General features: G+C 37.1%; 1 protein-coding gene across 1 annotated transcript in view; it reads right to left on the reverse strand.

Annotated features, from left to right (window-relative positions):
• Positions 1-3078: 3078 nt before the first annotated feature.
• Positions 3079-20003, reverse strand: part of AEBP2 (AE binding protein 2) — a 37217-nt gene continuing 20292 nt past the window's right edge. The window contains exons 5-7 of the mRNA XM_026868340.1: positions 10834-10901; positions 6802-6915; positions 3079-5152 (exon numbers count right to left, since the gene is read on the reverse strand). Coding sequence (XP_026724141.1) covers positions 5122-5152; positions 6802-6915; positions 10834-10901 — 213 coding nt within the window. The 3' untranslated portion in view covers positions 3079-5121. The remainder of the gene's footprint in view (positions 5153-6801; positions 6916-10833; positions 10902-20003) is intronic.

Consider the following 20003-nt stretch of genomic DNA (forward strand, 5'->3'; position numbering starts at 1 on the left):
TTTTATTGTTGGTCAGATTTTACTTCATTCTAGGTTAGAAAAAATATATAAGAAATTACATTAGTGAAGCCCTTCAGCACTGTAATAATTCTTCTCATATTCCGATTCATCTCTCTAGTATTTATATCCAATTCTTCTCATTATAAGCACTATAAACTGTATTAATATGAGCATTCATTCTTTTAATCTCAATTTGGTTTATATAATTGCATGTAGACTTTTAGAGAAAGGTGTCTTATTGAAGTCACGAACAAATGGATATTCTCGATTTAAAAATATTTTTTCCATTATATTGCTCAAAACAGTAGTGCAGGTGGGGCTTTTTTCCCCCAAAATACGCAATTCAGAAATTTTTATTAAGAGTTGAAGCACCATAGTTTCCTAAGAGTATTCTTTGCTTAGAATAAGTAAACAACAGGATAACTAACAGATCTAAGGGCATCTTTACTAGACTAAGAAAACCCATGTGATATTAAGACCATCTGCTGCTGCTGGAATGTTTTGTTTAGAATACCTTGTTTTAGAGATCAAACTATTTATTTTACTTTCAGAGCCATGTGCATATAGGAGCCATTCACAGAATGTCTATTTAAGAACTTATAGAAAATTACTAGAAGAAACCAGATTCAGATGCTTTTTTAAAAGCCAACTTTCCTCATGAGATTTTTTTTTTCCTGTTGTATTTGTCATGTTAATGTGACAAGAGAAATACTTACAATAGGTTCATACACAAGTTTAAAACATCAAGGCAAGAAAGCCTTAAGCGAGGCTCTATCATCAATTTCAGACTGAAGTATTAAATATGACTGGTTTTCTACAATAACCAATTCATATACTGCATTTTAGCTGAAAGGACCAGAAATCAACCACTTTAAATGTGCAGTGGTTTTAATAATAGGAATTTAACATAATCAACCTCTTTGTTCCCAAATGAAACTATTCCAAATTTAATATCTAATTTAAATTGGAAACTACTGACAATTAATTGAATATAGAAAATAAAAATACACAATGTTGCTTACTATGCAATTTAGACCAAATCTGAAAAATCATAGTAACTTCAGAGAAACTTGTATGCAATGTAAGTATTAGAAAAGAACTGATGTGTTTCTGCTCCATCTGTTAAAGTGCTTTAGTAGACAGAATGAGATCTAGTATCAAACAACCAGCTGTATGCTATGCCCAAATGCTAGGAAGTCTTCCTAGACAAGAATTTCCATCCACTTAAGCAAAAGGCAGAGATGTTCTTCATTTCCAGACCAGCACTCCTCACTCAAAAATCCTGTTACTCAGCTTTAGAAAACTGTGAAATTCAAGTCAATGCATTTCAAAAGGACTGGTGATTTGGGGCACAGATATTTGTGTGCATTGCAACTCCCCAAAAGCATCTTTCAAAGAATCTGATTCAGCATTTCCTCTTTAAAGGTGTCCCAGAAGTACGATAACCCAAGATGCCCACAAACACATATGGGATTTCTGAAAAACTTGTGTGGTGTCACCCAACACCAGAAGGAACAAATATACCATCTCATGCCCTTTTCTGACCCACATCCTCAAGCATCAGCATCTACCTTAAGATGACAGTGCCAGTGTAGTTCAAGCATATAGTACACCAAAACAAGCGTAGACTAAAGCCCCAGATCTGTTACTGTCACAGCTGATCAGTTTTCAAACAGCTCCAACTCTAGCCATGATCTGTGAACAGCTTGCTAACCTGAACATAGCTGATGTCTTCCTGAGCATGTGGGCTGGAAGGCCTACTCAGTTCCAAACCAGAAACACAGAATAATTCATGTTGTGAGGGACGTTCAAGGGAGCATCTGGTCCAATCTCCTGCTCAATGCAACACTAACAGACCAGGTTGCTCAGGGCTTTGTCTGGACCTTGAAAACTGTCAAGGACAGAGATTTCCGAGATCTCTGCAAGTAATCTACTCCAACCCTTGACTATCCTCATCGTGAAAAATACTCCCATTTCAATTTATGACTGCTGCTGTGCAGTTTTAAGTGCACTTGGCTCCACCCTCTTGCTAACTGCTTAGGTACTGGAAGGCTGCTGTTAGGTTCCCCCAAAGCCTTTTCTTTTCCAGGTTGAACTTGTTCAACTCCCTAAGCCTCTCATCATGGAGTATACACCCCAGTGTATTTTGTCAGGATTTAACATTAACTGTAAAATTAGTCATTTTCTTTTGCTCACCTTTTGTAATGTGTTAAAGATAATACAGAATCTCTAAGCAAAAAAGTATTGAATTAGGACATTTATATAGTTCCTCATTAAAATACTCTGGAAACAGACTACAGAGAAGGGTAAAACAACTACAGGTTTGTCTCAGTGACATTTCTCTACAAAGAAAATAAACACTCAGCTGGAAGGGAATGCATTCTGCAAGTATTGGGAAAACCTACTAAAAAAACAACGCTCTTGAGAAAGACAGAAGGAAACCTTATGTCCCAAAACAAACCACATGGAACTACTCAAAAGAGGAGGTGCCAATTATTTCATTAACACTTGTCAAGAAAAACAATCAGAACAATAAGGTTTTTTTCAGGACAAAGCGATTAATGCCTCCCAGCACATTGTGCCAGTTCCATGTATCTGATACTGCAACAAAACTGAAATTCATCAGGGGACACACAAAAAAATGAAGCAGAGCTTTAGAGAGAAAAATTGTCATTTGAAACAAAACACCACCAATTAACTACATAATTTGTAGAATACAACCAGTTTTCAAGCATAGACAGTTCTAGCAATTCACTTTGATAAGAGCTGATAAAAAACAGCTCAAAGTCCACTTTCCTTTTGACTACTATGGAAAGTTTAATTAATTCCAATGTATCCATTTGTTCACAGATGATTTTAATTTAAACTGGTATTCCTTACAAGGCAGTCACTGCACCATGAGATAATACGTTATTCAAACCCAAGAAAAGAAAGTTTACATGAACAATATATGACTTAAATCCATGAATTCCCCATTTTGTAAAGGTACGTGTGTTATTACTTACAGAGGAAATAAAGAGAAAGCGTCATTTTTATGTTTTTGAAAACTTCATTGAACTCTTACAATTTTGAAGCTAATGAGGTTTGTTTGCTTTGTTTTATTAGAAAAAATACTCAGGCAAGGTCTACAATCATCTGTCAATTATAAATGACTTACAAGAAACTCATGAAGCCATAAAATTAAAAAAATACAAATACAAACTATATCTGAAACACTTCTATTTGGCAATTTTATAACAAATTCAAAAAAGAAACAAAGATTACGGATTACTTTATAGGTACAGAAAAAAGCAGTAGGTGAAGTGCTCAAGCAAAAAAATCCAAAACACTGCATTTTGTTCAAAAATAAAGTCACATCACTACAGATTTTATGAATAATACCCTTATTAAACAACCATTCCAGAATATCTTATATTAGTGGTGCTTTTAATCTGCACTTCATTTGTTTGATAAGATTTTTTTTGTGTATATAAGTAACATTTTTAACCCGTTGGAGCTAAGCAAGACTTTTGTGTCAGTACCAATGCAGAATGCATTTGTATTATATTAGGATATGCTTACTTCTGCAACCAAAGGGTTACATTAAGTTTTATTCTATTTAATAAAATTTTAGTGTAAAAACTGCTGGTTATTAGTTTCACTGTAGTAAATTCCTCCTCAATAAGGAGGACTAACTCTGCAGTTTGACTGCATATATCCATACAAATTTTACATATTAGTTCCTTCCAACAGTAAGGAAAAAACTAATTTCATGTTCACTATTAGAAAGGAGCGCCATGAATTAATTATGGGTACTATTCATCCCTCTAAGATTTCTGGGAAGGATGTTCAATGTATTTTTGTTCTTATAACAGATATTAACAGTAGTATATAGTCCCTTAGGTATGTAAAAGAAGGTGTTTTTTATTGTTAAGGAAGGTGCTTTTTTTAAACAATTCTTCTGGCAGCACTAGTGAATTACAATATCCTTCAATATTATTTCTACCGTAATATATACATTTTTAACTTTCATGCCTCTAGAAAAACATCTACAGTACATTTCATAATATAAAAATATATTACAAATCTGCTGAAATATTTACAAGCAATGTCCTATTATCTATATGCAACATTTTTGTCTCCATACAAAGACTAACAGGTTAGACACATCTCTATTTGTCAGTTAAAAAAATCCATGGCTTCTTGCTTATTAAGCAAGAAAATGATTTTACTTTCCTTTTCAAAGCCAACTTTGGTGCATAAAGGATTGATTTTCTAGATTATTTTTTTTTAAAAAATACCATTTTCTTTACATCTAGAAAACATTAGGGCAAATAAAAAAGTATACTTTACAAGTGAATGGGGATTCTAAAGGGTGAAAAAAAGTAAAATAAAACACCAGTAACACTAACTGTTTAAGCAGAGGTTTTTCAAAAACCATCCATTGATACAGATCACATAAAAGCAGATCTCATTAACATACTATACTACTCCTGAAAAGGGTCAGACATACTGCAACACTCTTAACATCTTTAAACCGTACTACATGTATTCATAGTTGAGTGGAAAAGACAAGCATTCCATCAACATTTGTTTAAACATTATAATTCAACATATTTTAGGGATCTGCAAAAGGACACGAGATTACAAATGACGAATGATTACTATCCACCATATTCAAAGGGCAACTGGATAATCCCTTGGTAGCTGTTTTATTGTCTGGCATGTGTTATATTTGGTTAACATTGACAAGAAGCCTAATAGCTTGTTAACAGTTCTCCTGGGAATTGTGAGTAAATGGTGATGGTTACTTTTTCTTTTCATCAAATATAAACTACTGTATTCACTAAAGAAAAAAGCAGCTTAAAGAAGCAAGCATGCAAAGCCTTTTAGTTGTTCCACTAAGTTGCCAGAAGAGTGTTTGCTCAGTCTCCCACTGTACCATTCCATGAAAATGTGGATATACAGTAATATATTAATATATTCCACGGAAGCATCAACTTCATTCACAGAATGTTTACACTAAGCATAAATATTTAACTAAGAAAAAAAAAAAAAGGATGGGATTTGACTAATGTGCAACTTTATTTCTAAATCCATTGTCAGTGACTAAGACTGCAGGTGTCCCCACTTGATTGGTGTTTACCTCTTCAACCTCTTCTGGGGCATTGTTCTGTAAAAGAAGATAGTACAGTTTTACATAGAGACCCTGAGATGTAAATTTGAGTCAGCTATACTATGAAATTACAACTACATAAAAACTACTTTAATTTAATTTGATTAAAACTGAAAGCCATTTTAAATAATGCCATATTAGTGTACATTTGAGATAATTTTTTCAAAGTTTCTACTGGAGTCATCACTTTAGCATGACATAATAGCTGTCACTGAATTTCCTTAGCCAGTCTTTTCCCTTGCAAATATTGGTCTTCAACTTTATTTCTTTGATCTCCCACAGTTGGTCCCAAAGCTCTTCATAATCACACACTAATCTATTGTCTTAAAATTTAGTACAACATTGTGCAAGGGGACTTTAATTTTATTTGGGGAGGTAGAAAGGGTTGCTCAATTTTCTCCAAGGACTTAATCCCAAAGATCATTACATTTTTATTTTAAAAGGTTGGGTTTTTTTTCCTTTTCAAAACAAACTAATCTATCAAGTTCTGCAAAGGTAATCAGTATAAAGATGATTAACACCTAAATTAGATTATAAAACAGTCACTGTTTTAAGCAGTTTTAAAACACACAAATTTCCTCATAACATTTTTATGATTTACTGTTACCATCAGTAATTCATATACTAAAGTAAGTATTTTAAATACTTATATTTACAAAGATAGCAAATATAGTATGGTGATTTTTTTCACATTGTAAACCAAGTTTTCATTAATTTGATTAGTGAAATACATTGAATATTAAAGGTGAACTGAAAGGCTTATTGCCGTATCAAGACCTCAGATTAGCATTCTAGTTACTCCTTTACACTCTAAGTCACTGGATGTTAATGAAAAAAATAAAAAAGGAACTCTGAACTTCTGTTATGGCAGAAAAATTATTTTTTCTGACCCATTTTAATGAATTTTTAATATAAGTCCATAAATATATATCTTTGGAGATCAAAAACTTGAGAATGGATTAAGCATTTCAGATTACCTTTAAAAACTGTACACACACAGAACTGTGGGTACTGACAATTATGTGAGCACACTAATTAAGGGGGGGGGGCAACAACAACAACAACAAAAAAATCAGGAAATTATTAGAACAAGATGGATTAGAAGCCAATCTGAAGTCCTAAAAACATAAATGTGAATGCAGCTTAAAGACAAGTAACATGTACCTTCCCCCTTCTGTCCCCCTCTAAAGAATCTTGTATTAAAAAATAACAGTACTTGTATACAAGTACAGATTTCAAGGTAATACTGCATGTATTACAGTTGAATATAAAATATGTAAAGATAAATTTGGACTTTAAAAAAATTGGTATACAAACCAGTATGTGATCTTAACAGAAGTGATCTTTCAGGATTCCACTGTATGTAACTCCTTTACTAGAATTTCTGTACACCAAGCACAAAAAAGTAAAATACACTTGGTAAATACACACATTCCCCGTTTCTCAGTAACTAGAGTTCAGTTCAAGAAGTTAAGTAATTCTGAAACAACTTAAGACCTCAGAACTTAACTCCTGGACGCTGACAGGATCGAGGCTCCCTGGTCTGGTGTATAATGCATTAGCAGTGCTGATTTTCCAACGTCAAAAAGTTAAGTGAGGCTTAAGGCTATATTTAAGTGAAGAAAGTTTCAAAATTAGGACATTACCTGTATATGTTTGGGTCCAGAAGCAAGGCAGTATCTTTTGGTAGTTTTGATAAATGAACTACCTTAGTTTTTAACTGATGTCGCTCACTTTCATTTACCCACACATCAGGCAGACTATGAATAAATAAAATAAAAATATTCAAAAAATATCAACTTTTTTTCTTACCATAAAATTATGTGGTAAACTAGTACATATGAAGTTTTTAGAGAAATCTGCACATTTCACTGGTTAAAAAGCATCTTCACTGGAGTGAGTAAAAGACAGCCAATCTTTACACATTATACTTCAATGTTTTTCAAGTTCTCAGAGTAAAATATACTAAACAGAATTTAGATTGTTCTGGAATACTACTAAATCAAACATACAAATAATGGCACCACATTCTCCATTTTAACAAGTTGAAATGAAAACGGGTAGCAGAGAAAAAAAAAAAATCAGTCTTTGAAAAGACGTTACTTTACCAGGCATCAAATTCTTTGATGCTGTCAAAAAAGATAAGTAAAGGCTGAAATACTGACTGCAGGCACTGAACTTCATTACACTAAATTGCTTGTTCCAAGTTCAAACTTTTCAATGTCAAAATGCTCCAACTTTGCTGCAGTTAATTGTTTGATTATCTTCTGAGGAAATACTGGCAGTCACCAAAAAATATTTTGGCTAATTCTTGTTGTGAGATGGAATAAAATGACTACACATTAAAGGGAATTGTTGATTCAGTGCCACTTGCAGTGAAACTTGGGGAAGAGAGCTGGAGATAACATACACAATTGATCTGTATTTTGTACTTTAATTCTCTGAAACCAAACACTCCTACTTCAGAGTGGCTTACTGCATTTTTGCTTCTTTTACTGAAAGCACGTAGGTTTTTTTAAGGGCCTGATGAGGTTTTCAAGTAACACATCATTAAGAGAGGCACTGGACTTGCAGAAGTCATCAGTGTCTTACTGAAAACATGCTTTCCTACCTCCTTCCAAAAAGTTAGCATTGACCAAGGCTGTGCAGAACATAAAAGCAACCTACTTTACTCCTACTACTGCGGGAAAAAACAAAACAAAAAAGACATCCTGCCCCCTCCCCCAAAAAACTAATCCAACAACACCCTAAGGTTATTTTCAGCCCAAATAAAGTCGTCTTTTTTTTTTTTTTTAACATGACCTAGGTGCTAAAAATTAATTTCAGGTTGGGGAAGAGTTTAAATTTGTAATTAAGAATTACAACATTTTGAAATAAGTTTCAAACTGAAACCCAACATTTAAGACTATCTAAATGAAACAGTCCTTTCTCTGACCAAAGTTATATGCGATATCAGACTTTTACAAATTATTAAACTGAAACACTATTTTTCCAAAGTTAGCTGTAACTCAAATTCCATTTTTTGGGTAAGCTATAAAAAAAAATAAATTAAACAAGAGAACCTCTATCCTAGCAGGAAAAAGAGTTTGTCCAGTGATACTTCTCACTTTTCAGATGAAGGTGGAAAAAAAAAAAAAAGAGGTGCGGAGGGAAGAACCCACCCAGTAGACAATCTGTACATCTACTACGGTTTGATATGGATCATGAAAGGTGAAAAAACATAAGGCTTTTCTTTTTTAAAGCCAAAATAATTTTTCTGACAAGCAACACTTGGAAAACAATTTTAATAGAAGCTATATACTAAAGATGCAAAATGATACAAACAGCAAATAAAGTTTTTCACATGCAAAGACTATTTGAAACATAAAGACAATCAGTAAGCTAAGAAGTACTAGCACAAAGAATAAACTCCTGCCCTAAACCCAATAATTTTAAAGTTATAAGCCTCTTGTATAAAAAATGGGTTAGATTAATATTTACCTTTCCTGAAAAAATACTTAATGAACAGATAACCTGAAGCAGTTTAACAGCTTCTCAAGATGACTCAGCGTAGAAAAAGTTAAGATGGTTATTACTAGCTTCATCTGAAAGGCCGATGAACAGCTTAGAACAACAGAAAGTAATCAACATGACTACGTTCAACTCTAAAGTGTGAGTACATTCACTGTGTAAAACAGATGGATGACATGAGCCATGACACCTTGCATTTGCTTTTCTTAACTGTAATAAACAACATGAAATTGAAGCTACCGAATAATACTTCAACACTACATCATTCAGCACAGGAAATATACCCTTTACCTAACCAACAAAAATGCAAGAAATATCAATGTATACCCCATTATTTCTTTGACCTGAACAACCAAATCTACATTCTATCAGGGATGTCTTAACATTCGAATAATTGTCTTCTCCAATGCAGAGACTCTAATATTGTATTCATCTTCATGAGCAAAACAGTCATTTGACTCTCTATTAGCAAAAAAGTACTCTGATTTTTTCATGTTCCCTGAGTGTCATATGATTTTTTTAATGCTTTTTCTCTTAAAAATGCAATTGTCTCTATGTGTAATATTTCAATAAGAATAATTTCAGAATGCTATTAAATGTAGTATTACCAGCTGTCTCAAAAGGAAGTAAAATGTTCTAGTAAAAGGTGTAGTTTTTTTGGCTACTCTCTCCCAAGCTGAAATGAAACTTGCAGTCTACAAGTGCAGCAATGAGCAGCAAAAGCTACACACACTTTTAAAATTGCCCCAAAATGCCAAACATTGCTGCAGATAACTTAGCAGCAACCTTAGTCCTCTGCAAAGAAAAGTTATCAAATACACTGCCAAGTTCACACTACTGCACATGACTTATTTAGGACACTACAAAACTGAACAATTTAAACCACTTCATCAAAGCAAAGCTAAATTTCTGTTACGATAAGGCTTTGCATCACCATCCCACTCAACCACTCAAAAGTAGCACCAAATCTAAGAGATCCCCTTCTTTTAAAAGTAGTTAATTGCATGAACTATGACTATTTCATCTGAAACTTAAGATATCCTTACCTAATGAATTCTAGCAATTTAGAGATATCTTCCTGGTAAAACCGAAGTTCCTTTTAAGAACGAACCTCTAAACCTGCATGTCCTACCTTGTTATGCAGCTATTCGTCTTAGTGAGAACTAAATATCCCAGTAACTTCATCTGTATGCAGGAATATGGATCCAGGAATAGGTATGCAGGAGCATGGATCCAAGAAATAAATTCTATTACAATTATTCTTACCTTTAAAAGGAAATGTAATGACCTCAAAACTTGCAGAAAACACAGAGCAAGCAGCTCCTAAAACTACTCTGCCTACTGCTCTCCTACAGCATAGTGGAAACTAAACATTGATTCTACTTTTTCATATAATTAAGATCAAAATATTTACATATAAATTACTTTGTCTCAGAAGAAAGAGATGACATCAAAGTAGATAAATTATTTCTAAAGCACACTTAACTGCTTCACATGTCCCAAGCCTACCCAAGGTCAGTACCTTTGTTCTGCATTATACACAAGCCTCCTCATTTGGAACAAGGTAGAACTTTGAAAAACCAAGAGTAAAAAGCAGCCAAACGTGCCAGAAGAGTATTCTAGGCTTCAGTGGGAGAATCCAAAGCAGCAGCAATATGAGATAGATACCTTAAAGAGCCAGCTGTGGTTATTATGCTGTTAAATTGTAGCACCTAGGCAAAGATTCTTGTAGTTCTACTGTTACACTGATGATTGTACATTTTTCAGTACCTAAAAGTATTTTAGGATCAGGATAAATCAGTGGGTAGAACAAAGTTACCTCAGTGATAAATTTCCTTATGTTTATGGCTGGCAAAACCAACCTGAACTCCCCATTCAATAATTAGAGAACCTTATGAATTAATACCCATAGTGACAAAATGCATCAAAAATACAGCTTCAAATTTACCTGAACAGGTATCAGAGTCTAAAGACTAGAAAGCTACAGTAAAACTCAATTAAAACACTGATTATTATTTTTTTAAACTTCTCATTTTTTTAAAAGCATTTAAAAAAACCATTAATTTTTATTTAAATATTAAAGGGCATGACATAATGACAGTTCATTTACCCCACTGTAAATCCTTCCCCATTTAAAATCTGTATCATATCACTAGCAATATACTCACATGTCCTCTGGTGTCCAATGAAGCAAGAGTTTTATTTTTCCAGAATCTTCTTTCCTTTTAGCTATTACCTAATAATAATTACATAAATTATAATTAAAACCAAATTTGCAGTTTTTTGCTCAAAAACTGTTGTTCTTTGCATTCAACTGGACATTCATAAAAGGCCAACTGTTCACTCTCTGAAAGTTGTATTAATTCTATATATAGTTAAAATGTACATGTCACTACTCAAATCATTCTTGTCAAGATTTAATATTTTTCTTGCCGAGGTCTAATATGGTTCAAATTTTTAAGCAACTACTTCTAAAGCTCTGAAGAACATATATTCCTCTACAAATATGCTCATGTTGTTCCACAAGACATCTCTAAAAGATGTGAGAAAATGATGCAGCTTATAGTTTAATTATAACGTGGCATAAAAATAAAATTTTCTCTTACAAATGCTTGGACGTCTGTACACATCACATTGTAGAACTTCCTTGGTAAACCTTACTCATTCCTTTTCAATACCTAAACCAAGTACTGAATGACAGGATGACAGAGGCTACTTGGAAGAACTCAGAAGCTTACAGAGATTGTTTAATGCATACATAACAGGGACCCTTAACCGTGTAGAGAATGCACTTGATACTAATTCTTATATGAATGACAAAGCAAAAGACATGTCAAAGACCTGTCACAATTGATGGAGTTTAAACTAAACATATGTACTCCACTAGTAAGATCCCAGGCAAGAACTGAGAACTCCTTTCTCATACTAGCTCACAGTAGACCAGCAGTGTCATGGTTTGAACTCAGCCAGTAGCCAATCACCACACAGCCAGTCACTTATTTCCTGATGCCCCAGGGAAATAGGGGAGAGACAAAAAAAAAAAAAAAAAAAAAAAAAAAAGAGAGAATTTGTAGGTTGAATAAAAAAAAAAAAAACACAACACCCAAGCTTAGTAAAACTAACAAAACAACAATAACAACAGTAAGTGCAAATGGGCAACATATAACTCAGTTGCTCATCTGAATTGTATGTTACCAGCTACACTGCTGGTAACCAGTACACAGCCCACCCCCAGCAGCAATCCCGACCGCACCGAGGATGCCACTGCAGCAATCAGAAAAGGGAACTGAGAGAGCACGTGTTTCCTTTATACACTGAGCATGACATCACATGATACGGAACACTCCAATGATTGAGTCAGGCCTGGCTCTCCAGCTGTGCTCCCTCTCAGGCCAAGGAAAGCTAACTCTATCCTGGCCAAAACCAGGACAGTCTCCACCCTTATTCTATAACACTGACATCATGCTCAGGTCCCAAATACATTCTAAGGAATCACCATCCCTTTCCCGGGTCTCACAGATACCATTCCCTTAGCCTATGGGCTATCCTTCCAAAATGTCTACTGAGTTCATTTAGTCCGTAACTTTGGGTTCCATCTGTCATGACAGTCTTTAAGGCTGGAGGAGTGAGGTAGAGTTGGCTCAGTTGGTGGAGCAGGAGGCTTTGGATGTGTCAAGGAGGATGTTGCGGGGCACCAACTCCAATAACAGGGTTGACAGTTGAACTAATTGGCTATTTTCACCTGAAATCAAATCCCCTTGAGGCACGCATCGGATTTCTCCATCCTTCTGAATTACCCACCAATTGCACACAGATCCTTGGGCAAAAGTAATCCCATGCATGGGTTGACCTTTACGCAATGCAGGAGTAACGTAGGCTGTCTTCTCCAGCATATTTTTAAGGCACACCAATGCACTCTGCTGCCAGAGGGATGAAGAAAAATGCTTTAGCAATATCAATCGTGTACCACTTGGCCACCTTCGACTCTAGTTCTAGCATGTCTGGCACAGCAGCACTCAGCAATGGCATGACTTCATTCAGGCCATGATAGTCCACTGTCAATCTCCACCCTCCATTAGACTTTCGCGCTGGACATACGGGGTTGTTAAAGGGGGAGAGCATCTTGCTGATGACTCCTTGGCACTCTAGCTGACGAATCAGTTTATGGATAGGGATTAGAGAGTCTCAATTGGTGAGGTATTGCCGTCGGTGCACTGTTGTAGTGGCAATTGGCACCTGTTGTTTTTCATCCCTCAGCAATTCCACAACAGAAGGATCCTCTGATAGACCAGGTAACACAGAGAGCTGTTTAATTCCTACTTTTCCAAGGCAGCTATACCAGAAGCCCATCAATACCATTTTGGGTCCTTAAAATACCCTCTCTAGAAATAGTCTATACCAAGAATACATGGAGATTCTGGGCCAGTCACAATGGGGTGTTTTCCCCACTCTTTTCCAGTTAGGCTCACCTCAGCCTCCACTACAGTCAGCTGTTGAGACCCCTCTGTCACTCCTGAAATACAAATGGGTTCTGCCCCTTTAAAAATTGATGGCATTAGGGTGCATTGAGCACCAGTGTCCACTAGAGCCTTATACTGCTGGGGGTCAGATGTGCCAGGCCATCGAATCCACACGGACCAATAAACTCGGTTGTCCCTGTCCTCCGCCTGGCTGGAGGCAGGGCCCCTCTAATGTTGGTCATAATACCCGCTAATGACAAATGGGTTAGTGTGGTGTGCATGGGTTTCAGTCTCATCTTCGTCACCCACTTCTTGTGAATACAAATCAGAAGTTCTTCTCATAGGAACGTGAGCAAAGTCAACCCTTCTGCTCTGTTTGGGCACTTGATTATTGTAAACCAGAGCAGAATTTCTCCTAAAACAACCCCATTTTGTAGTTGCTCTTCCTTCCAACTCACGTACCTGCTCTTCTAGGAGGTAGGTAGGTTCTCCATCCCATTTCTTCATGTCTTCTCCATGATCATGCAGGCGATGCCACAGGTTCCCCTGTGGTGTGTACCGGTTCTCTTGACTAGAGAAACAACTGCTCCTAATAGCCGAGATCCTAGTCTGTGCATATGGGGAGTAGGACACGTCCTCTTTAAATTGCTGGAATTCTTGAAATAATTTCTCCACAGCTGCAACAAGAGGGGAAGAGAAACTTTCTTCATATTGTCATAGTCAGCAAGCCAGTTCATCCACTGTTGGTCTCTCTTCGTCTCTCCAGTTCATTACTGCTAATGCACTGGCATATGATGATGGTGTGCTCTATACAAACTTCCTCCACATGGGATGGGTTCACTGGACTTCATCTGGATCTGTGGGAGCTGTGCATTGTCTGGGTCATAGTAACCTGTCTCCCGCACAGCTAGCTCCCTCAGGTATTGAATACCTCTTTCCATAGTGGTCCACTTATCTGGTTGACATACAAAATCTTCCTTGAAGGGATACCTCTCCCTCACACTTGACAGGAGTTGCCTCCAGAGATTGAGATTTTGTGTCTTCTTTCCAATTGCTTTGTCGATGACCCCTTCCCTAGACAGGGATCCCAGCTGCCTGGCCTCCCTACCCCTCTAGTTCCACACTACCGGCCCTGCTATCCCAGCACCAGAGCAGGTAGGTAACAAGTTGCTCACCTGGATGGCAGCTGAAATCTTTTCTTATATCTCACAACTCACTCGGGAAAAAAGATCGGGTGACTATCACTAGCTCTGCCTTCTGCTCCTGTCCTCGTGATGGGCCTGGTTCATGGTCACCCTGTACACCACAAGGGGATTTTCTTGTGTATTACGTCTTATGTATGGGAGCAACTGACACCATCATGGGTTGATCCTCTGGTTCCACTGCAGTGTCTGTCCTCGGGGTTGTAGTGACTGCAGTTTCTATTGTGGACTTTGGAGTGGTTGCAATGTCTGTTATTCTGTTACCAGATCCAGAGACTTTCTCTTCCTTTTGAGGGTGCTGAACAGTTTAATAGCACTCGGTAGAGATGGGCTAGGCCCCTGCATGTTGCAGTGAGCTGTGACTCTCTGGAATTACCCGGGTGACAACACACTTTTTCAAAGAGTTTACTAGTTCTTCAGAATTCTGCACCTGTTCAGGAGTGAAGTTCCAATACACTGGAGGTGCCCACTGTTCTAGGTACTTGTCCACGTTACTCCACACCCCCAGCCACTCATAACTGTCCAACCTTGGGGTAGATCTCCAGCTGATACTCTTAAATAGCTGCTTAACCCTGAACAAAACCTGAACCACATGCAGGAACAGACTGGCTCCTAGCAGTAAGACAACCATGTAATGTCAAGATTCCAACAATATTTGAAATTCTTGAAATTCTTAAATACAAATAAATAGCCCTAGGATCAACGACTGTATCATGTCACAGATCATGATCACATAGTACAGAAAAACCAAAATCTTAACCCAACTCTAATGGGTGGTGAGCAGCAGTATGGGGACTATGTACAATAAATAAGGTGATAAAATCTTAAGAAGCCAAGCAATTGACATTATGACCCAATCTGTTGTTATCTCAAAACTTTGTGCCCCACACTGGGTGTTGAAAAGACTGTCCTGGTTTGAACTCAGCCAGTAGCCAATCACCATGCAGCTAGTCATTTATTTCTCCACCCCCAGGGGAAATAGGGGAGGGACAAAAAAATTTTTTAAAAATTCCTAGGTTGAATAAAAAAAACCCAGTTTAGTAATAGTAACAAAACTGTAAGTCCAAACGGGCAATACACAATGCAGTTGCTCATCACCCAGTGACCGGCATGCAGCCTGCCTCCAGCAGCAATCCTGACTGCAATAAAGATCCTGCTGTGCCGATCAGAAAATGGAAATGAGAGAGCACGTGTCTCCTTCATATACTGAGCATGATGTCACGTGATATGGAATACTCCAATGACTGATCGGGCCCAGCCCTCCAGCTGTGCTCCCTCTCAGGCCAAGGAAAGTTAACTTTATCCTGGCTGAAATCAGGACAAGCACATAAGATACTCTCACAGAGAAATGAGAAATGAAGTTTTTAGGTGCAGCACCCTGAAAGCTAGACTTCTACCTTTAGCCAAGATTAAGTTAGAAATACACACACGGAAAGTATAAAAAATAATTCTGTTCAAGCAGGTACAAATATATTCTTAAACATTACCATTCAGAAGGTATCCCAAAAATTTACAGTATCCAGAAAAACAGGGAAAACCCATTTGCTTCCTCTTCTACTGATTTACCCACAGCTTCTCCTTTACTATAATACTTCAGATTTTCCTATTTGCTTCAAGCTCCAATTCCCCCACCATCTACACCTCTGATCATAAAATCCTTATTAAATCTTTGAAAGATTCTATACACAGTCAATGCAGAGACTGTAAACTCCAAAAAGTTTACTAGAGAAATTTTAAACCACAGAGATACAAGAAGGGTGGCAAGTTACCTTTATGAAAAAGGCTAAACTAAAATGTAGCATATGGAACTTAAATACTGAAGTCCATAATCTGCATCAACCAAAGCAATTTTCCACCAATGAATATCATGGTAAATTAAACTTTGTCATGACATTTCTTGAATTCACAATTATTTTTTTTAAGTTTTATTTTTACAGCTATGCAGTGATCTTCTAAACAAAAATGACGCAGAGAGAAGTATCCATGGATTTAACAGCTGGATTATATTTGAGATATTTGAAGGTATCAAAATGCTTTTAGATGAGAACTGGAATATGGGGTTTGCATGGCAAAGTTCTGATGGGGGCGGGGGGGGCACCTACAGGGGTGGCTTTTGTGATAAACTGCCAGAAGCTTCCCTGTGTCTGACAGAGCCAATGCCAGCTGTCTCCAGGACAGAGCCACTGCTGGTCAAGGCTGAGACCATCAGTGACAGTGATAGAACCTATGTGGTAACATATTTAAGACGTGGGAAAAAAACCCTGTGCAGATGCAGCGAGAGAGAGAGAGAGAGAGAGAGAGAGAGAGAGAAGACTATATGAGAGCAACAACCCTGCAGACACCAAGGTCAGTGAATATGGAAGGGGAGGTGGTGCTCCAGGCCCTGGGGCAGAGATTCCCATGCAGCCCATGGTGAGACAGCTGTGCCCTGCAGCACATGTAAGTTGACAGTAGAGCAGATTTCCAGCTGCAGCCCAGGCAGGGACCCCATTCTGGAGCAGGTGGATATGCCCAAAGAAGGCTGTGACCCCATGGAAAACCCACACTGGAGCAGACTCCTGGCAGGACCTGTGGAGAGAGAGGACCCCCGGCTGGAGCAGGTTTGCTGACAAGACTTGTGACCCCGTGGGGGACCCATGCTGGAGCAGCCTGTTCCTGAAGGACTGCAGCCTGTGGAAGGGACCCATGCTGGATAGGTTCGTGAAGAACTGCAGCCCATGAGAAGGGCCCATGTTGAAGTAGTTCATGAAGGACTGCCTCCCGTGGAGCAGGGAAAAAGTGTGAGGAAGGAGTGGCAGAAACAATGTGTGATGAACTGACCACAAGCCCCATTCCCTGTCCCCCTGCACTACTCAGGAGGAAGGAGGTAGAGAAACTGAGAGTGAAGTTGAGCCTGGGAAGAAGAGAGGGGTAGGGGGGAAGGCATTTTAAGATTTGGTTTTATTTCTCATTACCCTACTCTGATCTGATCTAAATTTACTTAATTTATTTCCCCAAGTCAAGTCTGTTTTGCTCACAACAGAAATTGGCAAGTCATCTCTTCCTGTCCTTATCTCAACCCACAATCTTTTCATTGTATTTTCTCTCCCCTGTCCAGCTGAGGTGAGTGACAGTGTGGCTTTCATCAGCACCTGCCATCCAGCCAAGGTCAACCCATCACAGTGTCTGAGACACAGAGTTTCTAAAAAATACTGAAGTCTCACACTAAAATGCTTTAAACCAATCTGTCATGAGATATGGAAAAGGCCATCCAATGGCCTAAGCTTAGAGAAGCAATAAATGCATAGATCTCACAAAAGGAGGAGGTTCCTATTAGTTAGCTCCAGTTTTAGGACCCCTCATTTAACATACATTCACAATTCATATGGAAATGGGATTGGAAGGCAGAGTGAGGAAATCTGCTTTTGATATCAGGAAATTCAAGATAAATTAAAGGAATGCTCCCTGTAAGAACTGCAACAGGACTTCATAGTGGGATACTGTAGCTAAACGACAGTAAAAGCCCCTTTTTTTTTTTTTGTCATCTTTGCCAATTAGACAAAGTTTGACTCGTGTCAAAGAATACTTTAAGGTTTGTTAATTTAGGCATGTGAAACGTTGCTAAGACTTTTCCTCATACTTCTCCAGCTATACCCACAACAGGATACATCCTTTTGCTAAAATTTGGACCAGGAATTAAAACCCTGATCTATTTAAAAAAAAGAAAAAAAAAAAGTAGAAAGCAGTCCTCCAAGCCCTCCAACTTTAAGTTTTAGCCTTTGCCCAGAACCCAGTAGCTTCTTCTGCAGACTCAGTTTCTTTGCTGTAGACTGGAGTACCTGAGCCTAGACCCAAATAAAGATAAAACAAAGTTCACTTTACAGTGCAAATAAAACTCAGTTCTAGTCCACTTTTCCATTCAAAACCATACATTTTCTTGTACAGTCCAGTTCATTCTTAAATTAATCTTCAAGTTTTAATGAGACACACATGTTCTCTCATGTAATGCATTATGAATATCACATACTGAAAAGTTTACAGGTGACATTTTAAAATGTTAGCATTTGGACACAGTAGACTAGCTACACCTGAGTTAGAAGGAAGAAGTTATTCTCCACAAACTTCATCCTATCTATCTAAAACTTGAAGAGTATGAACTAGGAAACCATACAAAATACACGTCACAGACGTATATTACATCTAAGTACCAAACGTGGGGTTGCTGTCCCTCTATCACATCATCAACAGCACTGCTTCTATGGGGATTTATAGTATAATACATGCTGATTCCAGAACTTCGCATATCTCTATAAAAAACATGCAATACCATCACCTTCATTCTGCAACAACAGCAACAAAAAAAGTACAAACAAACTCTGACATTAACGATTTCTCGTTTTCAGGAATATTCAGTGCAATGTTTAGGACTCTGCTGTCTTGCCATCACCACACTGAAAAGAGATATTTATAAAAACTCAAATAAGTGAAACATCAATGTGTAAAATATTCAGTGTACAAAATTTAGGGCAATTCAAGTACTGCCTGAATTATACCACTGCAAGTACCACTCTCTTATTCTGGAGTCCTAGTAACATCTTCAAGCAATCAGTACTAAACTAAGGGTTTGACCAGCTTTCACACACATGCAGAAGTTTAACAGGACAAACCAACTGTTAGCAGTAGAAAAAAATTTTCTTTTTCCATAAGAGCAGCTAATCATATATAACACATGAAAGCTATGAAAGTTATAGCTAGGATGCTTTCACACAGAGAGATATACTTGTATCCAATGTGAATTCAGCAGACTTTTCCCCCCATCATTGGCTTATATTGTCCCTGCTAAATAATCAATACTCAGAATCTGAGCTATTCACTTTATTTTGACTGGGATGAAATATCCTCTCTCCATATATGGAACAAGCTTATTTTTAATATTAATGTAGTATGTTAGCTTTCTTTTAGGAGACGGGAGAAATCTGGCATCTATAGATGCCACTGCTGTTTCCCACATATATTTTTAAATTTTCAAATTTAAAGTTGGTTTTATAAAAGGTATAAGAAGTATTTACTTTTATCACAACCAGTGCAATGAAAATTTTACGATATCTGAAACAGGCTAGACTAAGAAACACAGCCATGATGCAGATACATGCAAAATTGAAGGAACTTAAAAAAATTGAGACAATTTTCTATTTTGACACTAGCAATCAGCTTTATGGTCAAGTCTAGAAAAGTTACAACTGAAATGGAAGAAATTAGCATGTCTGCAATAATGATGCTCTGAAGACTTAAAATTGTTTTGTAAAGAACTTAAGTCCATTTAAGTGTTCCATTTTAAAATATAATTCAGCCACTAAATGTATGCTCAATACAGCTGTATTTGAAAAAACTCTTACTACAGTCTCTAAATTTCACATACTGTCCCAGAAACAAAAGCAAAATTTAATTTGAATTTATCTCTGAAGGAAATGTGCAAAGTCGCCTCAAATCAGAAATAGAGTTCTGCTGACCCCTTCTGGAAGAAGAAAAAAATGTCACCCTATAAATTGGTATGCATCTTTATTCATTTCACTGTGTTTTAAAGTTTTATTTAAAATACACCTAACTGGTATCACCACATGTCATCGCTGCACTGAACTAAAGCTAAAAGCAGTGAAGAATGTTTAGTATTCAAAAATTTCAGATAATTAACTCGGG

The sequence above is a fragment of the Athene cunicularia genome (genome assembly GCF_003259725.1).
Source record: "Athene cunicularia isolate RWA chromosome 1 unlocalized genomic scaffold, athCun1 chr1_part2, whole genome shotgun sequence".
In the NCBI taxonomy this organism is placed as follows: Eukaryota; Metazoa; Chordata; class Aves; order Strigiformes; family Strigidae; genus Athene; species Athene cunicularia.